This window comes from Bos javanicus, chromosome 23 (assembly GCF_032452875.1).
Source record: "Bos javanicus breed banteng chromosome 23, ARS-OSU_banteng_1.0, whole genome shotgun sequence".
Classification (NCBI taxonomy): Eukaryota; Metazoa; Chordata; class Mammalia; order Artiodactyla; family Bovidae; genus Bos; species Bos javanicus.
Genome location: NC_083890.1, coordinates 10,308,195 through 10,321,435, shown reverse-complemented (window position 1 = coordinate 10,321,435; position 13,241 = coordinate 10,308,195). Strand labels below are relative to the sequence as shown.

The window sequence follows — 13,241 nt, the reverse complement described above, 5'->3', positions numbered from 1 at the left end:
TTCTTAGAAGGACCAGGCCCTGGGATTGTGCTCCCCCATCCCCAGTCTGCGGCCTAAAGGAGCTGTTTTAAGAGGACCCTCACTTAATCCAGAAGTCCCAAGTTGGTCTCAGAAGGCCAAGGCAGTCATTAAAAAGAGTCCTCTCTGCGCCTACAAAGATTAACCAGGTGTATTGGTTTTCTTCTAGAGGATATCATCATCCAGAAGATAGTGGAGCTGCTCCAAAAAGTTGGAGACCAGTGGGAGGATGAGGTGAGGCGCGAACCGTCCGCACAGATGCCCAGGGGCATGCTGCCCTCCCTCCTGCTCGCTCAGACCCTACCTGTGCTTGAGGGCCTCCCTGCTCCCCTGCTCCGGCCTCTGTTACCAGCCGTGCCTGGGGCCACCCTGAAGCCCTTGAGTGCTCCTCGGCTGCTTCTTGGGGACCTTTCCCCTCTCCTGAGGGTCAGGGGCCTGACTCAGTTTCTCTCTCATCTCTCCCACAGCAGCATCAAGCCCTTCAGTCTGTGGTGACCCCACGAAACCCAGCACCAGTCGTCAAGAAGAAATCCCAAGAGAAAATGTCTAGCCTCAAGAGAGCCTTTTCTTTTAAGAAATATGGCTCCGAGGAGCCCAAGAGAGCAGGGGCCGCCCGTGTTTCCAGCGCAGAGTCCCGGCAGCCCAAGAGGCCCAACTTTCTGCCCCTGTGTGTGGGCGGCCATCGGCCCTCCAGCTCCAGCCTCCCCGGTGAGCAGGCTCACGGTTACCATAGCAACACTGCCTCCCGCGCTGGAACCTTCCCTACGGCTTGAATTGGCCATGTGCAGAGCTGCCGTCCCAGTTCTAAATTTCGCTCTGCCCTGAGCAGCGTGGGGAGGGCAAAAGGAATGCCAGAAGGTCACCTCCACACACCACCCCTCATCGTCTAGGCAACCCAGCTAAGCCCCCGGTGGAAACTGTGTTCAGAGAATTCCACCAACTAGCGTGGTCTCTCTGCAGCCTCAGCTTCCACACCCTGGCAGCGGGTAGCACGTGCAGAAGGGAACTGGAGCCTGGGAGGCAGGAGATCCAGGTGCTGGGCTGTATAATCCTTAACTCTGTGCCTCAAATCTTCTCGCCTGTAAAAATAAGACATTTTCTGGCTGTGTGTCTGTTGGCCACCAGTCCTCATCTTAGGAAGTACACCTTATTATCTCCATTTCACAGATGAGGGAACTAGGGTTTCGGGAGGTAAAATCATGTGTGTGGTCACGGGGCCCATCACGATGGAGCCAGAGTTACCGGGAGAGAGGGTCTTCCTGGTGTCAGGGAGGAGCAGCCTAGCAGGTCATCCTGGCCAGGGGAATTCACATTTTAAAAAGGAGGAAGCAATGTTGAACTAGTAAGAGTGGATCCCCGGTGGTGGGATTTCAGGCCACAAGGGAGATATTTTCATGTAGGCGGAGCCTGGCTGCAATCGGTCTAATTCAAGCCAGGGCATCAGGCATCTATCTACTCTCCAGTTCGCAGGTGAAGCCAAGATGGTGGCGGGATGAGCTTCCAGGGGAAGAGGGGGGTGGTGGTGGTGGTGGAGAAGCCCAGGACAGGCACAGCTGTACGGATGGACGTGCAAAGGGGTGAGGGAGCTTGGTCTTCAGTACAGCGGAGCCACAGCCCTGCCCAGCAGCCCCCTGCCACCCCAAAAAGGCCTCTGCATGCGCTAGCCATGGAGCGCACTCTGAGTCTCTGCTGACTTCTGTGCATTAGTCAACACCCTCAGGCTGGTGAAGCTCACCCACCGTTTCCTCTTGCTTTTTAGGTGTGGAAGAACCTGAAGTCCAAGAGGCTGTAACTACAGATGGTAGAGATCCAAGTCCCTTTGAGCTTTGCACCCCAGCAGAAAGTGGGGGACCCGACGAGGACCTGCAGCAGGACAGAGCCACAGAATTCAGTCAGTACCCACTCTTCTCTTCTCAGAGGCCCCTTGGAAAATGTCAGAAGAGAAACTGAACCAGAGATAGGCAGTGACCTGTCCTTTCCTGCCTCTGAGCACTGTGGGCTGGGGAGGCAGCTCGGGGTCCAGAACACGGGCCCTAAGCCAAACTGAGCCTCAGCTGTAAAACCACAAAAGTAATAATGCCCTCCTTGAGGAGGCCGACACTAGGAGATGCAAGGGAAGCATTGGCCTGTGGCAAGGGCTCCGTAGAAGGTACATCTTTAGAACCTGGATTTGAACCTGAGCTCTGACCTCTCCAGCTGAGTGATCTTGGACAAACTCCTTCATCTCTGGTCTCAGTTTCCTCATCTATAAATTGGGGATAAGAATAGTACCCACTCCCTAGAGTTGGTGGAAGTTCTCAATGAATTAGTGGCGATGAAGCATTTAGAGGTGTACCTGGGAGCTGCTAAAAAAAAATGTCAGCTGCAGTTTATTGTGACTATTAGTGTTGTCATGTAACCCGGCTTGAGAGCAGAGCCTCAGGAGAAATAAAGAGGCTAGGAAGAGGGGGCGAGGCCTTAGGAGAGAAGCTGAACTGATGGTGGCTGCCACCTTTATCATTATTATTTTATCATTGGTGGAGCCAAGCCTATAGTCATGTAATCACTGTCCTTTCTGTCTGTCTGAAGATCAGCTCTACCTACCTCTCCCATTTTGCCTTCTTTGCTTTTCACAGAGGACGTGCCTTGAAGGAGAATTGAGAAGGGCCCCTGATCTACCTAGAAGTGGAGGAAGGAACAGGGAGCGGGGATTTGGGACCAGAAGGCCTTGAGACACCTTCCCCTGGAGGCAGGGGTCTCGGCTGTTTTCCTAAACATAACAAGGCACGTCTAGGCCCTTCCACAGCAATGAATGAATAAGTGAATATGTTCCCATGGTATGAATAAGTGAATGAATAAATGAATATGTTCTCAGGGCTTCCCTGGTAGCTCAGCTAGTAGAGAATTTGCCTGCAATGCAGGAGACCCTGGTTTGATTCCTGGGTCAGGAAGTTCCCCTGGATAAAGGATAGTCGACCCACTCCAGTATTCTGGGGCTTCCCTGGTGACTCAGATGGTAGAGAATGCACCTACAATGTGGGAGACCTGGGTTCAGTCCCTGGGTTGGGAAGGTCCCCTGGAGGAGGGCATGGCAACCCACTCAAGTATTCTTGCCTGGAGAGTCCCCATGGAAAGAGGAGCCTGGAGGGCTACAGTCCACGGGGTCACAAGGAGTCTGACACGACTGAGCAACTAAGCACATGTTCCCATGAAACCAGCTCTACCCTCAGGCCACCTCTGGGGAATCTGTGGTCCCCACCAAGGGTTGGGCCAGGGATGACCTCAAATGCAAGCTCATTAGCATCCACCCTGGAGGCCTGTGAGAATCGCCCAGGGAGCCACCGGGTCTTAGGAAATGAAGACTAACCACAGAAAAGCTTTTCTCAGCACTCAAGTGTGAGCATCCCCTTTGTTCTTTTTTTTTTTTAGAAGAATTCATCCAGAAGATCATTGCCCTACTCCAAGATGCAGAGGAGCAGTGCAGAGACAAGGTGAGGAAGACTTTCCCCACGTAGACCCTGACCCTCACTTTGGACACCCCCCACAACCTGGCACAGCCCCTCCCCCAATCCCACATCTTGCTAGAGCCTGGCTCCCTTCTCCCCTCCTTCCCGGAGCCTTCCCTAACTGCTGCAGGCTGTGCTCGTCTCCCCAGCTCTGAGCATCATCACCCTTCTCCCCTAACCACACCATCTGGCCCACAGTGGGTCTCCGTTTCTGGGGCTGCTGGTCTCAGCTGACTTGTAAAGTCAGGGGCCCTGACTCAGTTTCCCTTATCTCCCCTGCAGCAACTTCAAGTCCAGGAGCCGGAGGTAGCTGTAGAAAACTTGGCCCCAGCCTACAGGAAGAAATGCCAAGAGAGAAAGTCAAACTTCAGAAAAGCCTTCTATAAAAAACACAGCTCCAAGGACCCCAAGAGAGCGGGGGCTGCAGGTGCTGCCAGCCCAGACTCCCGGCCACCCAAGAAGCCCAGCTTTCTGCCCCTGTGTGTCGGTGGCCATTGGCCCTCCGTCTCCAGCGACTCTGGTGAGCAGACCCAGGGTTGCCATGGTAACAGAGGCTGCCTCTGGCCCCGTGGCTTCCTCCAGGGCAGGGCTGGCCAGATGTGTGGTGTACCGTTCAGTCTTGACTTTCACTCTGAGCAGAGTAGGGCGGTGTGGGGGCACAAGAGAAGAAAGGAGTTGGTTGATGCCAGGATTCACCCCCCACAACACACACTTTCCCCCAGCCCATCGTAAACACCTAAAAACAAATATGGTATGAGAGCATCACCATACATAAATCAGAATCACCTGGAAAGGTGATAGAGAAATAGAGACTCAGGTTTGATGAAGTAGGACGTGTCCTGGGCCTCTGCTTTTTCACTACACTAAGGTGTGAGGACCATTGGGGTACAACAATCCCCCCCAACATTGGCAGAGTGCCCGCTGCATGCTGCGTTCACACATACTATCTCATTTAACCCCCCTTACAACTCTCCCAGTTGACAGATGGAAAAAGTGAGGTTCAGACAGGCTAAGGGACTCAGCAAAGGCATGCCAAGTTAAAGGGGAAGGGGGCTCACTTGCTGAGACTTGTTGGCAGGCCTGCTTGCTTTTCTCCCAGATATAAGGAGGCAGAGGGGGTAGGTGGAAGAGAGAATGCGATTCCTGGAGGGACAAAGAGCACTGTGAACTCCTCTGAGGCAGGTCCAGGGGGGCTGGGGCTTCCCTGAGGAGCCTGGGAAACCAGGACCCCTCTTAAACCAGAGACTTTGGACAGCTTCTTGTCAGAACCTGGGTTCAGTGATGTGCTGGTGGATTTGAGACAGGTGCAAACACATTCACACCAACTCCTCTTTGCCCTCAGATCCGGAGGATCTCGAATTCCAGGGGTCCCCACCCACAGAAGGGGAGCCAGTTGGAGCCCCAGAAGCACCCTCCCAGGCCAGAAGCCACAAGCCGGAAGCGGGACGTCAGCCGGATGGAGCGAATGAATCCAGTTAGTGTCACCCTGCTCTCTCCTGGGACAGCTGCCCCGGGGCTTCCCCTTTGCATGGCTTTCACAGGCTGAACCCTAGTAGGGAACTGGGAAGGCGGCTTTACAAATACCCTAGGAGACTCTAGAAGGGCAGAGAGGACACAGGGTTGACCTTTGAACTGGGGCAGAGTTGCAGGTGGACAGCCTTCTTCAAGTAGAGAGTGTCTGTCCCTTCTGTGGGATGCACTTTCACCCCCACGGCATGCCACTGCTTCGAGTGAATGTTTCATGTAAGACTCCGAGCTTGCTCTGGATCTCATAACCAGTGGCCTACTGCAAACAAGCTCCGGTACGCTAGGGGCATGGGGTCCAGGGGAAGCCCTGATTTGTAGCCTTTGCAGATTTCTGTGGTATAAAATTCCCACCCTGGCTGATTTCAAGTCGCCAATAGTTTATAACAATGGGTCTCCAAATATTCCGAATATTCATAATTAAGTCTTGGTAAGAGCCGCACCACCCACACGCCATTGTTTACGGCCCAGGCTGATGGTGCAGGCTATTCTGCAGCTTAGATAAGGTCTCAGTTTCCCCATCTGTCAAAATGGAGCTGAATGTGGTGGCAGGTGAGGCTCGGCAGGTCCAAGAGCCTTCTTTGTCTATAAAGCAAAACGAAACAAAACCCTCATGCTCCAGCTCTAGTTGAGGGGAAGATTTTTCTTTGCTCTTCATAACTAATCTGTGTGCTGTGTTTTAGAGGCAAAATACTTCTGGGATCGATGGATGGGTTATTGCAGAACTTGTCAACAGTCCCTCAATCCTTCTTTATTTTTCTTAGAGGAACTGATCATCCAAGAGCTGGTGGCCCTTCTCCAAGAAGTGGATGGCCAATTGGGAAAGCAGGTGAGGAGTGCTAAGTCCCTCCAAGGACTGAACCGGAGTTCAGTCCCCATCTGGGTGACCGTGGCCTGCCCCATAACTTCTGTGAGCCTGTTTTCCCTTTTGCAAAATGGAGTATAAATACCTACTTGCCAACTTTAGTGCATATATAGAATATGACAGCCACACAGCAGAGGAGATCAATGTTAATTTAAAATAACGGAAAGCTCTGTGTCTCCACCTGCCAACCAGGACTTCCCCCTGTCCAAATCATCCTTGAAGTTCAGCTCAAGGAAGCCTCCTTCCCCAAGTCCCTCTGATTTCGTCCTCTATCTGCCCTTCACTTTGTCTTGGCACACGCTTCAGCAATTATAAGGCCTCTAATTCTTTCAAGCTTTTAGAGTTCCCTCTATTGCTAGATAGCTTGTAACATAAGGTTCCTCGCTTTTGAAAACCTCACAGTCTACTTGGAGAGACAGACACAGATCACATACAAAGAGGCAGGTCATAGATGAGTGATCAGTGTGGTGGTTTAGTCACTGAATCATGTCTGACTTTTGTGAACCGGTGGACTGTAGCCCACCAGGCTCCTCTGTCCATGGGATTATCCCAGCAAGGGTACTGGAGTGGGTTGCCATGCCCTCCTTCAGGGGATCTTCCCGACCCAGAGATCAAACCAGCATCTACTGCATTGTAGGTGGTCTCCCGTATTGTAGGTGGTCTCCAGCATTGCAGGCAGATTCTTCACAGCTGAGCCTGTAGCCAATGTTATTGGTACCTCTTCTGGCACCACAGATCACCTGGCCCAGCTCCCGACTGCCAGCACCTGCATCCTTTTGCCTGAAGACTGGCCCCTCCAGAGCCATTTACACCCATACAATAGGCCAGTGTGACACTCTCCACCTTGCCAGGAGCAGCCCTCAATCATCGGCTGATGGGAGCTGGTGTGTACATACCCCAGCTCCCTCCCACCTTGAGGGGATAACTGGGGGGCTCCCAAAGTGCCCCAAGGGGATCGGGCTCAGCTGCCAGCCGGAGGGGGTGCTTCCCATTCTTGCCCCCCTGTCTCCACTCCCCCATCCGTGTCTGCCTGGATCACTCACCACAGAAGGGAGCTGCATCTGAGTCCTAGTCTTTGGATCTGCCTCTGGGGGAACCCAACCTAAGACATTTAGGTATTAGGAGGAGGAGGCTTAGGGCGGGAACTGAAATTCACCCAATATCCACTTTTCACAAAACATTAAACTATCTCACTTAATCCTTTCCCCCCAACAATAGTGTGTTGGGGGAAGGTATTATTACTCCCATTTTACACATGACAGAGGCTCAGAGAGGTCACACAGCTAGTGAATCCTATTTAAGCATCCATTATCTGAATCCAAAGACCTGGATTTTGTCTTTTGGGTTTTTTTTTCCCCACTTTGTAGTGCTGCTTGGAGCTGTACCTTGCAGAGCAGATTCTGACAGGCCAGGGAAGGTGGAGGAATTTAACAAGGCGTGCTGTCCCAGGGACAGGGAGGTGCCCAGCCTGACCGCGTGGGGTTGGTGGAGGAGGGGGTGCTAGTGGGAGGGGAGTACCCACCTGCCAGCCACACTGATGGCCTGCCTTCATTTCTGCCTCCAGATCAAGCGACACCCAAGCTTTAAGAAATTTTTATACGAGCCCTCAGTCTCTTCCCTCAGAAAGCTGGTAGCCACGCTGCGCAGCCGAGGGGCCCACACCACTGAGCCCAAGAGAACCTACCCATTCGTTTTTGGCTTGGGAAACCAAGGTGCTGGCAACAATTACCACACCGTCCTCAGTCTCACAGGCCTACACTACAGGAGACCCAGCTACGGCCAGTTCCCATACGAGGAGGCCCAGCAGGTGAGAACCGGCCCCGTGGCACGGGGCGTGACAGACTCAGATCACAAGGACCTGCTTTGTGTCCTCTCCCCTCCTCTGCTTAGTTCAGGGCTTGTGGGGTCCAGCTCAAATGCCACCTCCTTGTCCAGGCCTTCTGAGACAATTCTGCACCACAGGGGTCTTTATCTTTCCCAGCCTCCCCGCTTTACCTGCTAATAAGCTAATTAGCATCCTCCTTTATTTGGCTCTGGTCTCCAACAGGAGGGGTATTTTCATACTTCTTGATATCAGTATGGAATATCGGACCAGCTACTATCTTAGCTTCACCCTCTTGCTGTTTCAGGGCTTGGGCTGTTTGGCTTGCCAACTGAGACGGTCATAAAATTTAAAGAAAAAAGTACAGTAAGATTACATAAGGGATGGTGAGGTAGATGAGAAGGCTCCCTGGGGCTGTTTGGTTCTGAAAGGCTTCTCAGAGGACATTCTTCAAGGACCTTGCCTTGACTAATTATGAATAGCCTCTCTTCTGCCATCACTCACTCTTTTGATTGATTTCAGGCTTTCCCTAATAATCCTTCCTTCCCTGAGGCTCTGGAATGGTCCCTGTAGACAGAAAACTTATTACTGAAAACTTATTATCTTTTTTAAAATCTGAATTTTCTGCTGGACTCTTAAGTTCTCCCCGCCCTTTTCAAATTCACTTAAGATGACCAGCTTACAAACATTTAACCACTTCTAAAGTGCAGATGGCAACCCACTCCAGTATTCTTGCCTGGAGAATCCCAGGGACAGGGGAGCCGGGTGGGCTGCCGTCTCTGCTGTCTCTGGGGTCGCACAGCGTCGGACATGACTGAAGCGACTTAGCAGTAGCAAAGTGCAGAAACTACTGAGGGAAATTGTGATTTTAAAGCAATGAAACGTCCTATTGGAGTTCGCCAAAGTGGACCAGAACTTCCAGATCCAAATGGTCCCCTGGGGAACCAGACCTTTATTGCAATGATGTCAGTCTTACTCAAACCCTTTGTCTCCCCCTGGAATTAACTTTAGAAGCTGTTGTGATAAGTCTCTCAAGAAAGCAGGCCTTATTTCATGATACTTGTATCTCATCATTTCAATGGCTTTCCTGGTGGGAACCCGTTATGACTTTAGACCTCTCTTTTCTCAGACTCACTGTCTTCTCCTGGAGACTAGGGACGATTTGCCCTCTAAGGTGGATTAGGTAACACCAGATGGAGTGATCTGAGCTCTTTGTGGAAGATATTATAGAGACATCAGTTCTGACATCCTCAGTAGCCCTAACACTGTATCTTCTGGTTTTGCTAGCCATTCATTTATTTATTCACTCATCCATCCAATCAGTACATATTGAGAGCCTCCTATTAGCCCAGCTGTGTAAGATGCCTGTGAAAGGTTCTGAGGGCCTGTGAAAGGTTCTAATGGAAAAAGACAGACTGTTGACTGATAATAAAAGTAAATATCAATTAAATGCCAAATTAGCGCTGTGGCCAATAAAGCAAGTTGGTTCTGGGAGCCTTCCAGAAGGTAGCAGGCATTGATTTTGACCTTTGAGGATGGAGAGGCTGTAGATGGGGAGAAAGGACCAAGAGGACACTGCAGGCAGGAGGTACTCTGTGAGCAAAGACCCAGAGGTGGGAGCTAGTGGGTTAATGAGAAGTCTTGTTATCAGGGTGGGACCCATATGTAATTGGACTATGGCTAAAATCTGTGTTCTTTTTCTCCTCCCAGAACATCACAAGTTCTCAGATCCAGAGTCCAGATTGAAAGCTGTGCTTTGCACTCAAGTTCCCTTGAACTATGCAAACATTAGTAGCTTCAGCCAGGAAACCCTGAAAACGCTCCATGTTCTCCCAATCCAGTGCTTCACAGACATGACTGAAGACAAGCGTGGACAGCCATTCTGTGTCCATGCACCACCGTGGGCTCATTGAGATAGAGAATGAACAAGGTGTTCGTCTACAAAACTGGAGGCAAAGGCCATGGGGGAAAATGCACTGGACTGGGAATTAGGAGACCAGGACTCCACGTGCTGACCTACCTCCAAACTTGCTGCAAAACCCTGTATGAGTCCCACGTCCCTTCTCCTCTCCAGACCTTGGATTCTGGGCTGGATTAGTGACCCATCAGACCCCTTCTGGTTGTGTTATGCTAAAATATCTCTAAAGAGAGATAGCAAGTGCTTTCACTCTGTGGCTAAATATACCCACCCCACATAGCTGGAGGCAATCTTTAAGTTCATTCATGACCGAATGAATGAATGGAACTCCTGAGATCCAGGCAATTCTGCCAGATATTCTCTGGGAGGCCTTGGTCCTCAACTGGAATTGTGAGACCAGTGGTTCTCCTCTGACTTGGTAGTTGGAGAGGAAATGGGGAGTTACCTCAGTAGGCATTGGTCTAGAGCCCTGGACCAGAAATCAAGGCCTCTGCATTCTGGGGCCAGCCTTAGGGCCTAGTGCTGACTTATGTACCCTTGTTTGTTTGTTTATCATGTGTTTTCTTGGTTCATCAGGGCTAAAAATATGCCCATGTCATGTAGAAGAGCTGCTGATACTTTTTTCAGATGTTAGTTTTTTAAATAAGTCTCTTGCTTCCCTGATAGCTCAGTTGGTAAAGAATCTGCCTGCAATGCAGGAGACCCCAGTTCGATCCCTGGGTTGGGAAGATCCCCTGGAGTAGGAATAGGCTACCCACTCCAGTATTCATGGGCTTCCCTTGTGACTCAGTTGGTAAAGAACCCGCCGGCAATGCGGAAGACCTGGGTTCAGTCCCTGGGTTGGGAAGATCCCCTGGAGAAGGGAAAGGCTGCCTACTCCAGTGTTCTGGCCTGGGGAATTCCATGAACTGGATAGTCCATGGGGTCGCAAAGAGTCGGACATGACTGAACGACTTTGACTGACTTTAGTTTTAAAAATACATCTATGCTTAGTCTCTCACCTGAACATCCACATGCCTGTGACAGCTGTGCAGCTACAGGGATCATATAATCTATTCAGCTTGCCAACAGTACTTAGTGCCCATATGGATTTGTAGACCCTCCCAGGAACCCTGCAGCCTCTAGATGGGGAAGCAGCAGAGTGGGGTCAACTGGCCTTTCTTAGAATCCTCTTAGCCCTTTGTCCATTGGAGAAGGAAATGGCAACCCACTCCAGTGTTCTTGCCTGGAGAATCCCAGGGACGGCAGAGCCTGGTGGGCTGCCGTCTATGAGGTTGCACAGAGTCGGACACGACTGAAGCGACTTAGCAGCAGCAGCAGCCAGCAGCCCTTTGTCCTGTAATTCTACAACCGAGAAATGAAGCTGATGCCTTTCAGCTCTGCCATCTCATGTTTTGCTTGTTTAGTCGCTAAGTCATGTCTGACTCTTTGTGACCCCGTGGACTGTAGCCTGCCAGGCTGCTCTGTCCATGGGTTTCTCCAGGCAAGATCACTGGAGAGGGTTACCATTTCCTCCTCCAGGGGATCTTCCTGACCCAGGGATCAAACTTGCATCTCCTCCATTGGCAGGCAAATTCTTTACCACTGAGCCACTTGGGAAGTCCAAATAATCCATGCAATGATATTTAAAACTAAATTTGGAAATTGAATGGGGTTCAGTCGTGGGGATTTGCCAAAAGTCACTAAGAAAATCAGCACAAAGAGTTCTGGAATTACACAGTGCCATGTCTATATATGTTGCTAATCTTATGATAGCTACAATCTGGGTAGTTTTCAGGAAATGGGAGAGGGCTTCAAGCTAGATTGCCAGGGAGGGTTGAATGAGTGTGCACTGCTCAAGAGCACCAAACTGCAGGAGACATTGACTCCTGAGACATTGTGGATTTATAGATTTATGATGATGATTTTCCAGCTGATGGCAGAAAAGTATCTTGAGAAATGGCCTCCTTTTTGTTTTTGCACCAAAGCAAGGTTTTGTCTTCTACACAGCTCAACAGTTCCAACAGCCTGGCTCAACTGGTCAACTGGGCATGTGTCTATTATCTGCATGAATGCTTGACAGGGCTATGAACACAGCCCTCTAACACTGCCTAGAACACATGGCCATCGGGGAGAGGGTATTAGAACCTGGATGGCCAACCCATCCTTGTTATCCTTGGTGGACACTGTCTTGCTCTTATAACGAGCCCCATAGGGTAGAGCTGAGGTGGGGGAGAAGCCAAGGGCAGAGAGACTTGGGCACTTAGCAGGAACTGGCCTCAAACTTGAGGCAAAGTTTTAGATTCTGAAAGTCATTTAGTGTTATTGCTGCTCCCAAGAAGTGGGGGAGGTTTATTTATTTTATGGATTCATTTTAGGCAGTGTTTAGGAACACAGCACTAAAATGTGAAAGATCAGAATCAGTTTTGAGAAGAAGGTCAGGCACCTTCTGTACAGAGTTTCTTATTTGAAATGATGCTGTTTAAGTTATGTAAGTATTTGGTATGAGTTTTCGATGCTGGCATCTGAGTCTCATTTTTGTACTGTGTTATCTGAGCAAATAAAGAAACTGGTTTGCACAGAAGTCTGACTTGGATTGGATTATTCACCGTGGAAGCAAGATGGAGCCACCTGCCATGTCCAGGCCAGTCCAGAGCCTGCAAGGTTGCGGGGGTCTGCCTCTTTTTCCCTGCCTGGGGGCCCTGTCCAGATGCTATTCAGGTGTCCCATCCTTGTGGTGCCAACTTGCTGAGGCAGTGAAAAAAAAAAAAAAAGCTGCCCTGTTTTGAGCATTGGGTGACCTGGGTTTTAATCCAGCTGCCTTCAGGCTGATGACCTTGGAGACAAGATTCTTGCCTTCCAGACCCGCCATTCTACAACTCTGTGATTCTTCAGGTGACAGTGAATTGTATGTCCGGGAAAATCTGGGCCAGTCCTAATGCTGCCTCATCTGTCCTATTGATTCCTAAACTCTGGTACCCAAACTCGGCCACTCAAACCAGGATAAAAATGGACAGAATACAGCGCCTGGTTTTTGGTCCAGAAAATGTGGTCTCCATTGAAAGTCATCTAAAGCCTCCTTTCCCCTGTCTCAGATAACATGTGAGTTCTTCCAGCGGCAACCTGAGGAAAGGGAACTTGTATGCATAGCTTGTCTTCTTTCAAAAGTTAAGTTTCCTTTCCCCAGCTCTTGAAGGTGTGCCTTAATGCTCTGAGAAGGGCAGGAGACAGCCACACTACCATTGTCTCACGGACTAGGACGCTGAGGCTGGGAGTGCCCCAGGTCACATAGCCAGCGACAGACAGAGCCACCGAGGGCGCTGTTCTGAGAGCCTCTGTAGTGCCCGCCCACCCTCAACCAATATTTATGTGTCGGGTCTAGTGCTAGCTCTGTGGAATCCACAGATGCAAGACACGACCCCTGCCCTCGGGACACTCACAGCCCTCACTGGCTGCAGTGCCAGTCTTGTGCCAGGAGGAATACAGGACCGTGGGGTTCCCTCCACTCACCTTGGAGGCCTCAAGAGCACTGAGGCACAGGGGAGACCCTGCTGCTTTGAAAGGCTTTTGAAAGGTGGGCGAGTGATAACAGGACATAATTAACTAACCTCTTAGTGTCCTGACAAGTCA

The 13,241-nt window shown here is 50.6% G+C and overlaps 1 protein-coding gene across 3 annotated transcripts in view; it reads left to right on the top strand.

The window, feature by feature from the left end:
• Positions 1-12,325, top strand: part of BNIP5 (BCL2 interacting protein 5) — a 45,381-nt gene extending 33,056 nt beyond the window's left edge. For 2 of the 3 annotated variants that reach the window (XM_061398008.1, XM_061398006.1), the window contains 9 exons: positions 188-252; positions 486-726; positions 1,778-1,909; positions 3,427-3,488; positions 3,786-4,023; positions 4,846-4,977; positions 5,792-5,856; positions 7,457-7,699; positions 9,425-12,325. In XM_061398008.1, coding sequence (XP_061253992.1) covers positions 188-252; positions 486-726; positions 1,778-1,909; positions 3,427-3,488; positions 3,786-4,023; positions 4,846-4,977; positions 5,792-5,856; positions 7,457-7,699; positions 9,425-9,460 — 1,214 coding nt within the window. In that variant the 3' untranslated portion in view covers positions 9,461-12,325. The remainder of the gene's footprint in view (positions 1-187; positions 253-485; positions 727-1,777; positions 1,910-3,426; positions 3,489-3,785; positions 4,024-4,845; positions 4,978-5,791; positions 5,857-7,456; positions 7,700-9,424) is intronic. The other variant, XM_061398007.1, reaches the window with a different exon arrangement.
• The last annotated feature ends 916 nt before the right edge of the window (positions 12,326-13,241 follow it).